We start from the raw sequence: 20245 nt of genomic DNA on the forward strand, positions 1-20245 counted from the left end.
CACAGTCACAATGACAAAAGGCCACATGAACAGCTTTGGCTCACAGCAGTCTGGAAACCTGGAGACCACCACAGCCAACCTGGACAAGCTGTGCTTTTTATCTCCAGGTACTAAAACAAGCACAAATGCAGAAAACTGCAGATTGCATTAGCACAAATTGCTAATTAGTTGTCTCCCAGCAGCTCCCTAGCATACATTCAGCAAATGATGCTAGTGCATTTCATTTTTCACTCTTAGTTTAATAATATGTTTAATAATAATAATAATGTGGTTGGTGTGGCGCAACAGATAACACCACAACCTGCCAATGAGCAATCACACCATGTGGGAGATTGGGCTTCGATTCCTGGTCTGGGTGACTACGCTGCACTACACCAATAAGAGTCCTTGGGCAAGACTCCTAACACTACATTGGCCCTCCTCTGTAATACAAGTAACCTTGTAAGTCGCTCTGGATTAGAGCGTCAGCAAAATGGCATAAATGTAAATGTAAATAATCCCGTTTTCATGGAGGGGGGCCTGGTTCCTATATGTGATCATCACTACTGACAAAGCGATCACTCCTGCAACAAGCAACTTCCAAACATAGGTGGATAAACAAACAGAGGCTGATTAAGTGTACTAGTTCCTTAATCACACTAATGGTATGTCTATTAGGCAAACCGGTTCATTCAAACAGCCACACAAAGGAGTAAGTAAGACAAGCTATTCCCAATGCAGTAGCTCAGGTTATTTGCAGAAGTGCTAGATTGAGTGGTCTGAAGCGTTGCACACTAGAGGACCTACGTAAATTGGATGAAGTACAGGCAACGGCTGAGAAAGAACACTCTGTCCCAGTGGACATGCAAAAGCGAGCTGCAGAAAACAGGACTTTTCTCTCCAATTACACATCACAATCTCATTTAGGGGCTTGTGACTCAGGAGGAATGAGGGCAGGGCAGAGGACGAGAGAAAGAGCGAGAGAAGGAGGAGGGGAAAGAAAGAAAGCCTGACCATGTGGAACTGAACTGACACGATAGGATGAAAACAACTCTGACCATCTCCTCTGACCAAGGAACTTGGTTGAGTCAAGATTATAAATGCAGGAACACTGGGTTGTCACTTAGTGTTTATTGAGACCCCCTGGACTACTCCATAGCTCAAACACCATATGCGTTTATATATATATATATATATATATATATATATATATATATATATATATATATATATATATATATATCCAAAACACAGTAAATTAAGCTATGAAACAAGATTTTATATTTTATATGATTATATATATGCTTGTTTCATACCACCACCCCCCCAAATCATGTTTCATTTACATTTTACATTTATATTTATGGCATTTAGCAGACGCTCTTATCCAGAGCGACTTACAAAAGTGGGTTTTGTAACAGTGATTAGCTTAATTTACTGTGTTTTGGATAACACAGGCATCATGCCTATTCTGCAGATTCCACACCATTACCGGGATGGATCTGGGACCCTCCGTTGTGCTGCTTGGGCCTGTGTGAATGCTAAAACCTAAAAACAAAAGCGAGACATTTCACACTGATCACGCCACTAGGGATATCCTGAACCAATTCAGTGGGTCGTGTTTGGGGCCAATCCATAATTTAATGGAGCAAGTATCGGCTGTTTTAAGATCAATCCAGGTCCAACTTGATGTTTATACCGCTCTGAGGTTGTATACTATCCAATTCTATTCTATCCATGTGTGGAAATACACGCCAACCTATACTCATATACACACTCACCTATACACTCATTAATCGTGATACTGATTCGTGATTACAGGGCCATGAATAGCACCATCATTAATCCATCCATCCATCCACCATTCAACATCAGTGGTGGGGCAGATGTGACTCAGTGGTTAGGTTTAATGCTCACAGGGTTGTGGGTTTACTACCCGGGTCCACCAAGTCGCCACTGTTGGGCACTTGAGTAAGGCCCTTAAACTTAAAAGGCGCCGCAGCATGTTTGACCCTGGTCTTTTAAGGTAGGATACGTGAAGGGAACACAGTTTTGGTTTAAAGGTTAGAGCTGTGGTTTAATGCTCGCAGTTGTGGGATTGATACCCAGGTCCTCGGTTTCCTCACCTAGGATATGCAAAGCAAAGAATTTTAATGCACCATATAACTGAACGATAATTCATTAAAACATTCAAACATTACCCTGTTCATACTCCTCCCATATGGACAGTATGAGGCAGTTGTTTTCCTCCGACCTAGCACTGTCTCTCACACTTCACAATACAATGCACACACACAGAAGCTTCTCTGAGCTGTTCACATGACATCACTGCTCGGAGGCACTGTGGAACTCTGCTTCCTCCACCGCCTCTCAGCATCATACGGAGATGAGCCATTCAAACTGATTTTCTTTTTTTTTTTTTTTTTACATAATCTTCTGACATGGAGAAGCTGGTTGGATTTCCAGTTAATCATTTGTCCTGGCCTGGTCATGAGGCTGAATGATGATCTAAATGCTTGGAACTAACTTATCTCAAGCAATTTCCACCCATCTTGTTTCCAAAAATAACTAAAGCAATTCCTCTGGAAAGTATTAACTAAACACATACAAATAAACCATACAAAATGCTAATCACGCAAGCTCTGGCACACAAAGCAGTTGTTCCAATCTTTGCCCCACGCAGCGTCAGACTTTAATGAAGTCCAGCTCACACCAGCTGTAGTTCTTTAAACTCCACTTCGGCGAAAGGGAGACCCTTAATTACACAGCACACTCCAGCCAACCCACAGGCGAAGGGTACAGATTGGGCTAGCAGTGACGCTCTCACTCACTCATGCACTTAAGGACACGCAAACAGTGATGCTACCACCTCTGTGTATTGCTCTGCTTCCACTATTAAGTTAACATGCCAACGCCTTCGAGCAGCGGTTGGCCGCAGTCAGCTGCCCAGAGAAAAATCCAGTTGTGATGGGGCCAAGAGCACGAGCCCATGACGCATGGGTGAATCTGATACACAAGTGCACGCATAAAAGCAATATTCTACTTAGCAAGAAAGAAAAAAAAAAAAAAAAAAAAAAAAAAAAAAAAAAAAAAAAAACGCACTGAAAATCTGCACATGAATTAGACTTGCACCAGTCCACCTTTCTTCGATACCTCAGGATAGTGCCATTTCTGGGCACTGATCTGATACCAGCATTCCGAGGCAGGAAAGTACATAAACATAGATACACAGTAATTAAAACGGTTTTATACCCATTTATTTTAGCATATGTTCAAAATTGTTCAAATGTGGTTTAAAGGGGGCTCAGAGTAGCTCGGCATGTAATCCGCCACCACTGTAAAATTCTGAGCCATGCTGCTTTGCCATTAGCAGCTGAGGTATGAGAGAGCACAATTAGCTGTGCTCTCTTCAGGTGGGTAGATAGAACTCTTCCTTCTCAACACTCCTAAACAATGTTGGCTGGCATAGGCGCTTGTTAGCTTGCTGTCGGCTGCCTGGAAATGCAGCATAAGCTGGCTTTGCATGTATTTTAAGCAATATTTGTGTATTATTGTTGTTATTATTATTGTTATTAATTAATTTATAATTGTGTATTAATGAACTTTTTTTTCAATTTTTAGAGTGGGGAATAAAAATCTTTAGGCTACAATGGGCCAAGATATGTTGAGAAAAAAAGGCTGCAGAATGTCTTGAAAAGAACACCTTTCTAACTGTTATGCACAGAGACAGATTAATCATGCTTTGTACATGTGCTGCAGCCAGTGGCACAGGGAACATTTCACTGGCAAAGGGAGGAATGGCTTCTGTAAAAAAGCTGAGGATAAAAGAAGGTTATCTTCTACGGCAGGATAATGATCCTAAACACACCTAAAAATCCACAATGGACTACGTCAAAAAGGCTCACGCTTCATTAAAGGTCTGTAGATAGACCTAAAAAAGTGCAGTGCATGCAAGGCAGCCCAAGAATCTTGCAGAACTAGAAGCCTTTTGCAAGGAAGAATGGGCGAAAATCCCCAAGAAAAGTCAAAAGTCTTAGCTGGCTACAAAAAGCCTTTGCAAGCGGCAATACTTGCCAAATGGGGAGTTACTAAGTACTGACCATGCAGGGTGCCCAAACCTTAGCTTAGGAAAGTTTGCTCTCTCTTTTTTTTTTTGTTATTTTGAAAATGCATAGATATCTATCTATGTCTCTCTATATATATTTCTAAATAAAATGTGCCATAAAATAAAAAGCACAGAATTTTTTGGTACCCAGGCCTAATCAGGTCAGTGCATCGCACTGAATAATACATTCTGATCTGGGATTTCCTGTCTGAGAGGATGTCAGCACTGTGTCGGTCAGTAATCTGTTTTTCTTTTTCTACAGTAGAGATTCTCACATTCTCAAAAGGTCCTTAAGGGAGGCATATAGTCCACATTTTCTGCTTCTCACACAACTGAGCCTGGGCCCCAAGGGTTCAAAAATGCTGACTACCTGTTTTAGGTGTGAGGGGAGGTCAGAAAAAATAGAAATAGAAACATGGAGCTCCTTCAGGATTATACCAAGAAGCTCAATTTTGGACTGCTGCATGAAATATTTATAGTTGGTACAGCAGCGTTTTTTCAGGATTTCAGAATCATTCAGCATTTATTGTAAGTTTAGTTAATAGTGGTGGCTCAGCGGTTAGAGCGCCGGGATATCGATAACAGGGTTGTGGGTTCGATTCCCGGGCTCGGCAAGCTGCCACTGTTGGGCAGAGAGGCCCTTTACCCTCTCTGCTCCCCGGGCGCTGGAGTTGGCTGCCCACCGCTCTGGGTGTGTGTGTGTGTGTACTCACTGCCCCTAACACATGTGTGTGTGTGAGTGTGTTCACTACCAGATGGGTTAAATGCGGAGGACACATTTCGCTGTACACTGTACAGTGACAAAAACGTGCACCTTTACCTTTACCTTAATAGAACCATGCCCTTATCTACAGTTGGCCAGATGAAATGCAGCCTCTCTGTCCACATGGAGATGGACAATGACAGAACTGTGCATCATTATACACAGAAAGACTTCAGAACACCAAAACTATATTGAGGCCCGGCACTACTTCATGGAGCCTTAGGCTGAGAAGAAAGAGGATGAAGATGATTAATCTGACTGGATCCTCATCACATCTACTAAATATATTATAAAAAGGTGGTCTGTAATCTTTCTGGAGGTTTATTGCAATTAATGTCCCTTAATACACACTGTAAAAAAGAAGGTACACTACAAGCCTTTCTGCCAACTCTATATAGTGGTGAATTCAGGGAGCAGCCATAAACATTCAACTATAGATACCACGTGTACCAGTGGAGCCAAGTGACTTTGCACTCAGACTCCACTGGTCCTGTTTGAGGAAACATCAAAGCTAGCAAGCATAGAGAGCACAATACCTGACTGACTGAATAGATACGAAGCTCCCTAACAGCAGATCTAAATGTTCTTCAAAAATACTTGACTTTACCCCATCCAATTACAAATAAACCCCAAACTGACCCATCAGTACAGCCACAGTAATCATTAGGTGACGCGAACTCCTGCAGACTCAGGTTGGTTCTCCAAGCTCACATGAGCTGTCTATTTCTCCTCCACTGTTTATTTCGGTCAGAGTGAGGGTGGCTAAGGCTACGCAGTGGTTTGCCAGTCGGGGCAGAGATTTTGACAGGGATGTGCAGGATCAGGATCTACACTGAGATAAGCTCTTGGCACTGGGACACAGTGTGATTGCTGTGAGGGGGACAGAGAAAGAGGGAGAGACAGCTTTATGTAACAGCCTGGGCAGAATCCAGACCACTACAGCGAAGCGGACACTCATCCCCCTCAGACAAACGCTACGAGGATGACTCACTGCATGGCACATAAAGGAAAGGCCAACAGAAGCCCTGAAAGTGTCACGGAGGGGACAGCTTCTTTTCAGTCCCACAGCCAAGTTTCCTTCATCTCCACAGAATCCTCCAAGCTCCTTCAGGCATCTGAGGTGAAAAAGGATTGGAAAAGCAGTTGCTTTGGAATTAAGACACTGGTGAAAGGTCTTCCGTCAGCACCTTTCACTCCTTACATAACCCAGTGGCACAGAACTTCCCTCTGGTGATGTAACACGCCTCAGCACTTCACTTTGATGTGTCCGAAAAATCTAACTCAAGTAAAGTTCCATTCATTTTTTTCCATTAATGGTTTTACTTAGACTGCTCAAGGGTCCTTACAAATCCACACAGAAGATTTTAATTCCAGACTTTTTTTTTTTTTTTACACAACACTGTGACCAATAACTTGGTAAAATGGTATTTTGCAAGCTGTGCATCGGCCGGTCGCATTTTTTGGCTAAAAATAATCTGATATTTCTCCAGTTAGCCAACCCAGTCAGAGTCTGAACAGACATAGCTTGTGTAAAAACAAATGTGACTCGAGGAGGAAGCAGAGTAAAGACGTTTAACACCACTAACCGGACCACACAGAGTACATTACTCAGCCCAGTACGTGAGTATCAATAAGAATCAGAACACAGTAGAGCTAACAAACACCACTAACCATACAAAAACAGCAACAGTCAGCTAAAGCTAAAGCTAAACACGTCCGAAGTGATGAGTTTTTAGAGCTAGATTAGCAGCCCTTTTCGGATGTGTTTCCACTTGGATCTCAGCTCATGCTTAGACTTCGACAGTGCTTTAAATGTGGTCGTTTCTGAAAAGTAAAGCATATTTCATGTCGAGAGACGATGCACAGAACATTATAGAAGCCTGCCTGGAAAGATCAATGTAGCCTCCTGCCCTGCAGTTGAAAGATAATCTCCAATCGGTATTTGCCCTAAAAACACTGATAGGTCCATTTCTATACAAATACACACTGCCTGACACTGTGTAGAATAAAAAGCTCATTACTTCTCATACATTTTCAACTGCAAGCACTTGAAGCAACCAATAACTATACATTTCCTAATGTAAAATAGCAACACAGAGCTGTTTACACAAACATATAAACAGGGCCATTCTTCAAAACTGCTGGCTGGGGATGGACCGGGTGTGTGTTCCCTCTCTTCAGTATTTATATATAAATAAATAAATAAATAAATAAATAAATGAATAAATGAATAAATAAATAAATGTAAAAAAAAAGCTAATGCTCAAAGCAGGCCAGGAACCCCGCAGAGAGCTCAGAGGAGCAGGCTCAATAAAACTGGCGACATCCTCTCAGAGGGGGAAGGAGGGCTTCCGAAACCCAAAGCCATTCGTCTCACTTCATTGACACCAGCTCTGGAAGTCTCCTGGGAAAGGATGTGATAGCTTTATGTGGCTGACTGCTGGCCAAACCTGCACAGACCTCCACAAACCTGTTCAATTCAAGGGCAAGTTACTTCCTCGATGGGGAGATCAAGGGGAAGTTTATTTTCATGTATGGAAGAGCAATCCTTATTTTATTCCTTAATGAGCTTTAACTTGTGCATTGGGAAGTAATCAGGGTGTACAAGACTCATTTCTAGGAACATAATCAACTGAGTACAGCATAAAAATACCAGCAACAGACAAAGGTTTAAATTTGACTGATAAAATATATTATATTGTACTGTGTTTCCACCTGCATAAAAATAGAAACAGATTAGCTCCGGATATCACATTAGAAATTACATAATTTGGACAGATAATCTTCCTTCTTATTTACAATTACATACACTACGAGTGGGTGATTTAGTAAATGTAATTTATCACAATATTTAAAGAAATGTTTTCACATTCATTTATCGCAATATTTTGACAAGCAGACCAGTATCACATGCCTTTAATAATGTTCCCGCACATGAAGTCTACAATTACATACACTAGGCAGTGTTTCCCTGTACATATGATTTACAGGAGCGGGCCACGACTGCAAAATTACTGCTGCTTCAGCATTTATTCAAATAACTAGAAACGATGGATTTGAACTGTTGTAGAGCTCCTTTCCATACTGCAAACACCGACATTGGGACGATGACTATGAGAAACATATTGTGCAGCCTTACAGTGAACGAAGAGCCAGAATACTGGTGACAGGCAGCCCTGTAGCTATAGTAACGTAGGCCGTGGTTATGGGGTTATGGGAGTTCATTAATTCTAGAAAGCCCCATTAAATGAGATGGGGCTGCAGGTCAGGGTCAGTGAACGATGAAGGTGAATTCACCAGGGTTTAGATTGGCCTTCACACACCGCTGCTTCACATCACACACTCTCTGACACACATCACTCACATTAAAGCTCAGCTGACCAGCAGCACACTCCAAAAAAACTCCCATACAAATGCAAATCAAGCTTCAAAGATCTTGGCTGGTTGTAGGTCAGCAGCACTTTGGCTAATTTAGAATTCTTGCCAAAGCTCCAGCCTCAAACTCCCAGTGTTGATCAAATGAACAGATCTGATTATGCTTCCCTGTGATTATGTGAACAAAATGCTATCACGGTACTAAATGTGAATGAAAAGTACACAGCACGTCTATGTGCGTCACGCAGGACTGTGTGTGACCCAGCATACTTCTACACTTTACCTCATCCTTCCTTCCTCTCGCGCACACACACAGTCAGCTGAGGAGGGATTCAAACCCAAAGTGAAAGAAACAGGCTTTGTGCTGTTCCAGACCAACCCTCCAAGGATTAAACCACGAGGTCAACACACCAACCTTGCAGCAAACAAACAACTCCTATTAACCCTGACCACTCACACACAGGCAGAGAAGAGAGGCCAGGAACGAAGGGGCAGACTTAAATGGTGAAGGGTGGTCAGTTTGTTCGTATTGCTTTCGACAGGCACAGTGCGAGGGATGCTTCGGCCAAAAGTCATAGGTATAGTTTCCCCCTTATTCCAAACACTGTTAATCAGCTAAAACGATTGATTATTTAGTTTTGACTGGTGCTTAAGGTAGCTAACAAGGAATGACAGCTTATGCTCTTCCAATTAGCATCATGCAATAGCCTAAATCCATGTTAAGTGGGCAAGTACTCCAATAGATTTGTCTACTACCCACCTATGAGTTAATCTTTAGCTCTAGCCCCAGGCAATGGATGTATTCTGAAAAGTTCTGATCCGAGATGTCACCATTATCACAAAGTATACCACCAAGCTTTTCGTTGATACTAAAATTTAAACGAATAGCTCAACATGTTTGGAAGAGAACACCAACAGCCCAATTCCACTACATCAGTTAACAGATGACCCATGTTGGTTAGCATTATGCTGAGTAAAGGGGGAAAGGGAGACCACTCATGGCCATTCGCGTCAGGAAATGAACTCCCAGTGACCTGACCAACACCTTTGCGCCGCTCACACAAATATAATATTTCACCAAATCATTGCTTTAAGTTAATTTAAGTTAATACCCTTAATCCGGTGTTTATTTGGCAGTTCTACATACTTTCAACCTGGGAAAGAAGAAAATCATTAAAACTCCTAATAAGAAGTCTGCTAATCCCACCTTAAACCACTGAATTGAACTTCAGGTCTAATCCTCTTTGTCTGGGCACCATAGGGAAGAAGTCTGGCGCTCCTGACACTTGCACAACCTGAGGTCAGATTGCTTCTTTTATCTCCTAGGCAGAGGATGGATGATGTTAGCTTAAAACAGTGTGGCCTCAAGTCAGATGGCTGCATATGATTCCACAAGGGAGAGTGTCCTGCAGTGAGGTATGCTCTTCTGCTCTCCAGACACAGCTTGGTTTTAGCCAGTTGCCAACACTGAGATGAATAGAGTATTTCACTCAATGTCTGGAAGACTCACAAATTTCTGCCTTTGATTTCGTTCGAGTTGAAAGCTTTTGAGATTAAGCCCCTGAACGGACGCCAGCCGTCCAGTGTGATTGATCATTCTTCTACTTAGAAAGCATTTTAGACACCAGCTATCATAAAAAGCAGTTAATGGAGAAAGTAGGTCAGCTCTCTCTATTCTGTGCACATTAATACCAAAAGGCGAGGTGGTGCCAGGGCAGGGAAAGGGTGAATCACACCAGGCAACAGCAGAACTACACATTACTAGAAGGCATAAGCAAATCTTGTGATGGTGGCAGACTTACTATTTAAACACTATATGGCCAAATGTTTGTGGACAGCCCTTATAATTAAAGCAGGAAAAATATATATTTTTTAAAACCATGTATGAGCAGCTGTCTCAATAATTTTGTCTATATAGTGTAGATACCAGTATGTTACTATGCAAAAATCCCCACTAAGTAAGTCTATCTGACATTATTTAACAGCATACTTTAAGGCAAGTGTGTGATGCCTGTGATGCATGCAGCTTGCACAAAGTTACCTGCATCTTCATTGTGAAGCTAAACAGGCAACAAGAAAACTGTGATTATACCAAACTACTGCATCAAATGTCTGCTATCTGCTAACTCAGTCATCACTCGCTGGTTCAGACAGTGCCTTAAGGGTGAGGTAACACACTGTGCCATCACATGAGACCTCAGATTAACAGCCGAGAGAGAGCGCGAGAGAGTCTGAGTGTCAAAGAGAAAGCAAGGGAAATGCACAGCCAGACAAAAAACACAGAGTACACACACAGCCTCTCTCATTACCGCATTACTAACAGGGATGAGCGTCTAAGGAGAAGGACACCTTGGCCCAAAGCCCTTATCATACTGAGCACACACAGACATCCAGTAAAACAGTTAAGAGCAAACACAGAGCAGTCATACCTCCCCATGCATGACCGTTTCAGCAAACATTAAACAATCGAAAGTGGTCACATGTCAGTACATGTTGGTGTGAAGGAATGGTGGGTGTGTGCTCGCTTAAGGAGGAGTGTGAGCACGGGCATTGCATTGCATGTACTCAGCAGAGAGAGCTGATGAGAGCAGTAGGCGGACAGGGCCGTGTGATTCAACCTCCTACACGCCATGACAACTGACCGTTAACCAACAGATGCCATTTCTGCTAAAACAAAAGACACTAAAATCAGGAAACAGTGTGATTTTTAGCTCACTACATTTCTTTGAGTATCTTAGTACATATGCATGGAAAGGTTTAGGTGGGTGGGTGTGTTTGTGTACTGCATTGGCCCATCTGTTCTTTCTGGGGGCTTTCCAAATCTATCACACATTTAGCCAGGAGAGCTTACGTTTGCTGACTGTGCCATACAGTAAAGACGGAAGGATCAATCGGCTATGTACAGGTATCAGCCCAAATATTCCTCTAGCTTAGCCAACCCAGAGAGGCGATCAGATCATATGATCCATATTTGACAGTTAAAAATTTTAGCCGTGTTGAGGCAATAGACCCTGTAGATCAAACACTAGTGGAAATACAGACTTGAAGCTGAGAGATACAGAATCGGCATCTGAAATGAAAGAAGCATGTGGACTGTAGCGGTAAAGTAAAATTGAAGGATTTTACACAAATAAGACTAATAACATAGTGTAGTAGCAGTGTTTCGGCCCAGAGTGGAAATGAACAAGACGTCATTCCCCCTAATATAAGTCAGTGTACCATAAAAAGATGCTGTTTTTTCTGACAGTATAATTTTTTTAGAGCACTGCTTTAAAGGAAAACGAGTTGCTTCACAAAACAGGCCTCCTGACTGCAGCGTTTACTGTGCCAGGTTTTGCTGAATGGGAGCTCAAATCCTACAAATGAATTTGAAATCTGAATTTTTCTAATTATTTCCAGCACATCATAGCCGATGCATTTAACTGATTTATGGGGACAGTACATCTGTGTCCTCTCTACATCCATTTCAGTCTTCATACTCTGAATCACAGTGAATAAAGCATGCTGTGTCATGTTCTGTTTGGGTTGAGCAGCTTTTCTTGGTGAAAAGCTCAGGAAACCATGCCCGTTTGTGCACTGTTTACTGAAAAGCTTGAGTCATTTCTCAAATCGGGTAGGAGCAATGAATGGACCCAAAGAACCAAAACTCCGATCTCTGAGCCAGGCTGTGAACGCACATTTCATTCCAGTTGTCAAGTCTACCAACGGCAAATGGTTGCTGATGACTGCCGAAGAAAGGGTGAGGTAAAACAATTAGGCAGCCACAGACGCAGCTGAAAAGGGACGAGCAAACAAACATTTTAATTCCCTCTGGCAAATTTTCCGCCCTCAAAGTCAGGCTCCAGCTGACGGAGGAGTCAGCACAGAGCTCTGCAGATCACAGCTAAACAGGCTCAGACACAGCACAGATGATAAAGTTCTTCCACACTGAAGAGAGTTTATCTGCACAAGCACATGTGTGCAGCCCTACGGCGATCATCAAAAGCTTGAGAACACCTAACAAAAAGTTTGAATGAAATGATCATGTCTCATTTTCCAGTTTTAAAGAGGACATGAAAAACTCACTTTTTCAGTGCTTACTTCACAAAGGTGAAATAAACAGTAGCCAGTGAGTGCACACAAGAACAAAAGAGAATATACTTGGAAGTAAAGTCTAATAATTCATGTAGCCAAGAGAGGAGTAATGAAAAAGGGGAGGGGTGAGCAGTGGCTCATTATTATTTCATTAACAGGCACTCTATACAGGGCTGCTTTAGACTTTTAGGTTTTAAAAGGTCCTGTTTTAATGTACCCTTGAGTTATTTTGACCTAAACATGTCACAGACATTTCATTAAGACCTAAAGGAACTGTGTTAGCTTAAAAGGGGTATAGCCTAATATGTCACCTTTATATATATTTATTAGGGATGCACCAATCCGATCCTAGGATCGGATATCGTTCCCGATACTGACAAAATTAGCTGGATCAGGTAATTAGTCTTCAAAAGGCAGATCCATTCACGAAACCCGATTCTCGCCGGTTTTCTAGGCTTCATAACCCAGGGTCAGAATACCCCTGACCTGTCATTAACTATCAGCAAGTAATCTGGCTTGTCTTCCATATAAGAAGAGTAGGAGCTGCTCGCCCCTCTTTAGTCTCACAGACTTCGAATTTCAGAATAAAAGTCCTGAGCCCAGACAGCACTGTGCTGAGGTCCATTATTAGTGACTAATACACAGAAATCGGGTTAATTTATATCTGCGTCATTTGCTATAGTATGTTTTATAAAGTTATTGAAGTAATGATTAATGAGAATTCAACAGTGGTATCGAATCTGTATCAGGAATCATCCGAAGCACAAAGTTCATGTATCAGTATCGGTATCAGAACAGAAAAAGGTGGATCAGTGCTTCCCTAATATATATAAAACAAGGTTCATTATGAAGAATCAAGAACATTTGTGACCTTGATACTTTGGGTATAAAGCAAAACCAAACCCGGTTGTTGTTATGGTAGCAGTCATAAGCTACTAAATTCAATTGAATATTCTTTTATGAGTAGTTTAGAAAATAAGATCATGAAGCGGAGTAAAGCAAAACACACCAAAGTTAGCAAACAGTTGTTTTATGTTACCGAAAGCAGCTGTTTCATAATTAAACAGCATAATTTAAATGCAAAAAAACAGGACAAAGTGTCTCCAAAGTGTCTCCTTTTGCACTGCTTCCTTCCACAGACCTGGGGACACTCTCAACTCTACCCAAACAGCATCAAAACTGATAATGATTTACCAAGCAACATCATCAGCATGACTGATTGTTCCTTAACAGTGCAAACCGGTCTCGCTCTTCAACCCAAAAAAAAAAACAAAAAAACCCACACACAAAACACTGGAATATTTCCATGACTCACCTCTGTTGATGAGGAAGGCAGTCCTTTGTATTTATCTGCAAAAAGAAAGAAAAAACAAGAAGAGCTTAATGAAGAACAGCATTTCTAAGACACATTAAAGTTTTGCAGTATGACTACCAGGTACGGTATACATGAATTCACAAAAACCTGACTGGGGGAGGAAAAACTAAACTGGTCCAGCCAGGTTTGGGTCAGGAGAGCTTGTGAAAGTACTTTAAACATTCCTAGCCCAGACCCCGTCCACACGTATCCGGATGTTTTAAAAAACATCAACAACAATGTTTTTCCCAATTCTAATTTTAAAGCATAAGATATTTGTAATAGACCAGTATTTACAATTATTCATATGTGAGAATCTGAAATCTAGTGTTATCTGCATGTACGTTTTAGGACTTATGTAGTTCACTATATAGGAAGTAATGAGGTCTTCTAGATTCAACCAGAAACATGTATTTTAATAAAGCTCTGTTTTCCCTTTCCACAGACAGCACTAAAAAAAGCTTAGTGACCAACAGCATTTCCGTGTTGACAGGAGGCCAAAATGCAGACAAAAACCTACATTTTTAAAAACACCTGGATACATTTTTTAAAAGGGCCTCAGACTAAATGTAGAGAATACAGATAGTGGATTTCAACGAATCAGAATCTCTTTATTTCAGTATGTTACACATACAAGAAATTTGTCTTGGTGAGAGCAACACGTATGACAAGTAACAAAAACACAGAACACAGATTATTTACAGTATTAAACTAAAGGAAAATTACACTAAACAATAAATAGGGTAGGGGATAAATTAAAAAAATAAAAAGTACTAAAGGTAATAAAGAGCTGAAGAAGCTGAGAGATGTGAAACAGTCCAGATTTTAAAATCTGGACGTCTATACATAGAATTAAAACGAAGAAATAATGCTCACATTTAAAGCCTCTCTACAATTGTCCTGATGTTCAGTTCCACCAGCAACTTATCTGATTTACTTTACTAAGGACTGACTAGACAAACCAGGTATGGTAGTGCCTGACAATATAATGATAGTTATTGTGACAAATGACATCTCAAAATGTATTTTTGAGCACACTACTAACTGCACTATGTAACTTTGGTGAAGTGGCAGGACAGCATTCATGAGAGCTGCATAACCCAAGTTTTACCACGTCAGTCCTCATGCTTCTTTCACTTTCCGTGGCGGTTCTGTATCTCTCAGCTTGTCCAGGTATGTGTGTCCTTTAGGGGTGGCTCAAAGCGCAAATGACACAAATTACAGTAGTGGAAGCCCAGGAGCCAGAAATGCCAATTCTTGCATAATGCTGCCTAAACCTGATGTATTGCAGTACAGTGTACGTACTATATTTTTAGAGTTTTTGATAATAGTTTTAAACACCAACACACACATACACACATCATATTTTGTGTTTTAGAACAAATAAACTCCAACTACCCAGACAAACAGCTTTGGACAGGATCTTTCCAGATGTCTGACATTTGCGCAGCACAGCATTACGGTCTAAATAGTGCTTTACTAACAGCCATGACTACTACTACTCAACTGTCACCTTTGTTTAACTCAAATAAAGATAAAAAAATGATCTGAAATAATGTAACTACATTACACACCATGGCAGGAACTACCCAAACAAACAGGGAGCATGATCAGTAATGAAAGTAAACACTAATCACTGCATTAAACACAGTGTAACTGCATGTATTAATGAGCTTCTCTGAATCCCATGGCCTCTGCAACTGAGTGAATGACTTAGTGAGTTAGGGCACGTATGGTCACCTAATTCAGCTTAACCTCTATCTTACAATTAAGGCTTTCAAGACCAGCAGAGCAGCTGCCAGTAGACTTACAGTCCTACAGAGAGAAGGTTCAGAATGGGCTCCTCCCTACAAAAACAAGCAGTCTACTCCTGACGTGCTGCAGCAGCATAGAAAACACAACACTGCTGTTCAGCTGGAAAATAAATACAGCATTCTGATTGGACAGATTTTTGAAAAAATCTTAAAAGATGGCAGATGCTATTGGTCATCTGAATGTAGGGACACAGGCCGGCCACTAGCAAGAGAGACGATACTGAGAACTAAAGGCTGTAGAAGAGTTTGAAAATTATATGATTATATGATATTCGGCTTCCAGAATTGCTGCTAAAATGTACCACTCAACAAAACCCAAAACAAGTCTAATCTAAGTGCTGAGTTTCTTCTTTAGACGGAATAAGCTCTGCCTCAGCCAAGCCTGGAGACACATTAATGGAGCGCGAGACTTATTTATCCAACTCGGACTGAATAATGAATACACACACTCTGTAATTCTCTTTGATGGTTGGATCAGTTTCAGGCAGAGCAAATCATGACTGAAAATGGTCAAGCTCACCATCAGCAGCCAGACACCATTAGCCGGCGTGTGTAACCCTTCTGTTAGCGAGCAGAAATCTGCAGACAGCCTCGATCAATTGAAATAAAATTAGACTACAACTGACTTATTATTTGTGTACTTTACAACTCACAAACTAGCCCCAGTTGGGAAGTTTATCAGACTTGACTCAAAATCAGACTTGATTCTTATCGCACTGTGATGAATTTCGTTAGCGTGATAAACAATATGCTTTTTTTCTAAGCATATCAAGGATATCTCTTACAGAACACTGCATGTTTCATTATATAAAGCATAATTAGCTCTGTTTAACTGGATGGAGTGTGACAAAAGTGCACCACTCAGCCAAACCTTCCAAAATCAAAATATCAAAAGATCATATTGTGAAAATGTCTTTTTAATATCGTTAGATATTATTTTTACTATATCGCCCAGCCCTAGTGTAGAACATCAAGAACATCAAGTGAAGGTTCTTAAGACGTCAGACTCACAGATCTGTATTACAAACATGGTACTTTACAGAACCAAAAGAGTGTGCAAATGAATGTACTGAGCACAGATCCTTAATTAAGCCACTAGCCACATTCCATAACCATCAGCTAGGCCTCGACATTAGAAAGCAGAAAGTGACAGTGCTGTCTCAAGTGTCCTTCAGTGATACACGAAGGAGATTTCACCAGATGCTCAGAAAAACAAAATAGCAAGTCAGTTTCAGGTGTTCATTATAATAGCAAAGGTCTGTGTTTTGTATTTCTTACAGCAACAGAGCTAATGATAAACCTCAGCTCTACTATATAATTTGGAAAAATGGTTAGATTGGCATCAAGAGAGCAGGAGGCTACACTCCATTTAAAACCTATTAGCAGTAATTATGTATGGGAAACAACCAATTCCAAAAAGCAGGCTTTCACTACTTCAAGGAACTGGGTTAAAAAAATGCAAAAGGTTAAAGTTACGTATTTAAATTTAAATGACAGTCTCTAAACAATCAGTAACAGCTGTTTTCTGACCATGCATTCATTTACATTGTCTTAAAGGCTCACAGTGAAAAGACATGGGGGAAAAAGCGAGCACTGTTTAATACAGTGAAAGATTCCAGCCTAGCTCTTTCACACACACGCCATCATACTGCACTTACTCACACGGAACTTGTGACTCAGATCATTGGTTTGACATACTATTTAAACGGACATACTGTCATTAAACTACGGACCCAAGAAGTCAGCCTTCAATGACTTACTTCAGGCCTCATGACTAGCCAGGCTAATCCATGCCGGTCTCTAATTAGAGGCCTTTTAAACCTTGATGACTGATGTCTTTGAAAGATGAACAGTGTCCTGACCTATTAAATTTCACCAAGTATAGGGGTTTAAAACCCAAGTACTCTTTATCTACACATATAAAGGGGTTGGAATTTGTGAATTTGTAAAGGAAATACCTGGAAACAAAATAACGTCCAATAAGCATTTTTAATAAATAAGCACGCACACTGAATGAATAAAACCTCTACTATCGTAACCGTTGTGCTAAGACAATAAAAACGTCTCTCCAAGTGATTATTGATTATATAACCCAATACTTTGGCTCCTTAAAGTGATTTCCATTCAGCAGCTAAAACGGGGCCAGCTGTAACTTGAAGCAGCTAAATGAAAACATGGACGCTCATGTATTCGGTGGCGGATTACAATAGAAAGCAGGTCTGCACAATACACAACAGGAATTTATGGAAAGTAATAGCCTTCACCAACGACTATATTTTGGGGATGGACGGTGGAATGAATCTGCAAATGGTTGTGTTTTTTTTTTTTTTTGCTTTGTGGGAGGGAGTCAGATAAAGTCCCAGTATAGTTAAAACCGAAAAACAACACCCCCGAAACCAGGACCCTGAAGCAAAATGGGACATATGAGATAGTAGATATTCAGGAATGGAGGTGACAACCACTTTCTATTGATGCAATGTGGATAATGGGGAGCTGGAGACAATGCAAGGTGTTACTTAAGATGTTAAGAAAAAAACAACAATGCAAAAGACGTTGAAAATGGGGATGCACGGATAAGACTACTGTGGACTGATGCGGATATCTGATGTCAGTTTATTGACATTTTAGAAAATACAGGACAAATTGGGACAGACTCAATCTGGACTGGCATTACAGTAAGCAAAGCATTTCATTCTGGATGGTTATAAATGCAGTAAATTTAATAAAATAGACGTGATTTAGTATTATAAACAAACAATCGTCTGCTGAGGCTGAAAGGCTCATTCATCATCATCATCATCATCATTTTCATTATGCTTAGTATGGTTGTGATTTCAATACACATGAAAAAACACATAAGCTTACTAAATGAAATCTTATTCTTCCAATATAAGCAAATATGAGCAAATATGAGTGCTGTTTAGCTTGTTCTTCCGTCCCTTTTCATGGTGAACACATCTGCACCTTAGCCTAAATTACATGTGTAGGCTAGTTAATGTCTTAAACACTACAGCACCTCCTCAACATTTCATCATCTAAAGATGGATCACGGTGCAGCACTACAGAACGTGGGCTATATATATATATATATATATTCTGGTGACCATGTTTTCTTACAGGAGGCTAAAGGGCAGCATGTGTGAGAGCCTTTGTGTTGGCCCTGCGGTGAGGTGTCACAGCTGGATCAGCTCCTATTGTTTACAATGAGAGATGCGGGGTCCCCACTAAGAGAAGAGGCCTACTCTAACCACAAACCTATAAACCTATTTAAAAAATATTAATATACAGTATATCAGCCGAATTAAAAATGATAAAAAGAAGATAAAACAGCTGTAAAATAATAAAATAATAAATATTTAACGTTGAAAAAAGTGTAGCGTGTCCTTTAATGGATCCATATACTGACAATGATGGAGTCTGCTGTTTATGTTCACTTTGAAAAACCTGGCTGGGGGTCCTAACAGTCATTTTTAATAAAAAAAAAAGACAAAACAGGTCCACAGCCCTCGTTCCTGTAATATTACGCGGGTTATGAGATGGTTAAACAAATCAACACACCCCGTCAAACTATTTGTCATTCATTTAATCCAAAATTGAGTCCGTTAAGATGAATATGTCGTGTTTACCTGGGCTGCTCTGCTGGTGTACCTGAACCGTGCCATCTTTACGGATCCTCACATCGCTCGGTCCTTCAATCCTCCTGGCCGGGCTCAGGGTAGATTTAGCCCGCCGTCGAGGCGCCAGGAACCGGCAGCACTGGTAACAAACAGCCCACGCTTGCTCTTCGTTGATCGGCTGACTGTAAAGCGTTAAAATTTCCTCCAGAGACAAGGCCTCGTCCGTGGACTCCTCCACTCCGTCGTGAACATCTTGGCCAACCGTCGATGAGATTAACGTTAACGTCCCTCCGTCGTCGCCGATGCCTGGCCGTTTGGCCATTTTCTTGTTTCTTCCCCCCGCCTCAGACTTTCCCCCCCAAGAGTGTCAGTCGTGGCTCGTTCGAGAGGAGAAAATGTGAGAGGGTTTGTTTACAGTCCGGTCTGTCATTTAGAGAAATCCGCCACCATCAGCACGGCGTTCATTCAGGGCTCCAGAAAATGCCGTTGCTGTGGAGTCGGCCAGTCAGAGCTGTGTGGGGCTCTTTCACCCGTATTCGAACAAGCCCCGCCTCCTGTACTGTGATTGGATGGGCTCAGAAGTCAGGGCTGTGTCCAAAATCGCATACTACCGCACTACATAGTATGTCGAAATAGTGCATCACCTTTAGTACACATAATGAGAAGTGTATTAATATTATTTCGCGCACAGTATATAATACTGTATAGTGTATGATTTTAACGATATGAAAATATTTGCCCCTTCACAATTTTCTCTACGATTGCATTCATTTATATATATTTAAACAATTGGTGATATTAGACGAAGGGAACCAGATCAAACATATTTTAAAAACAATAGCATTTATTTACAGAACAAATATACCCATTTTGTGAAATGCCCATGTGAAAAGGTTTCTGTCCCTTCATTTACCCTAACAGCAAATAAACTACAATTAATTGCCAATAATACTCTGTTGATTGAACACAGCCAGACTTGACATCTCCCTCCACTTTAACAATCACACAATGCTGTGATTAAATAAAAATCCAGAGAAACTGTGTGGAAAGTGGGTAAAAATGTGCCTTAGCTTCTAGGGTCACACTGAACCTTGGTGAGAGCTATTATCAATCATATTCCATGAAAACCCAAGGAAAACCCCATAATAGTGAGTGTTCCTAGGA

At 40.9% G+C, this 20245-nt stretch overlaps 1 protein-coding gene across 3 annotated transcripts in view; it reads right to left on the reverse strand.

The window, feature by feature from the left end:
• Positions 1–19599, reverse strand: part of spire1a (spire-type actin nucleation factor 1a) — a 51554-nt gene extending 31955 nt beyond the window's left edge. For all 3 annotated transcript variants that reach the window (XM_072675977.1, XM_072675976.1, XM_072675975.1), the window contains exons 1-2: positions 19091–19599; positions 13612–13646 (exon numbers count right to left, since the gene is read on the reverse strand). In XM_072675977.1, coding sequence (XP_072532078.1) covers positions 13612–13646; positions 19091–19403 — 348 coding nt within the window. In that variant the 5' untranslated portion in view covers positions 19404–19599. The remainder of the gene's footprint in view (positions 1–13611; positions 13647–19090) is intronic.
• Positions 19600–20245: the final 646 nt, after the last annotated feature.

The sequence above is a fragment of the Salminus brasiliensis genome, chromosome 3, assembly GCF_030463535.1.
Source record: "Salminus brasiliensis chromosome 3, fSalBra1.hap2, whole genome shotgun sequence".
Taxonomy (NCBI): Eukaryota; Metazoa; Chordata; class Actinopteri; order Characiformes; family Bryconidae; genus Salminus; species Salminus brasiliensis.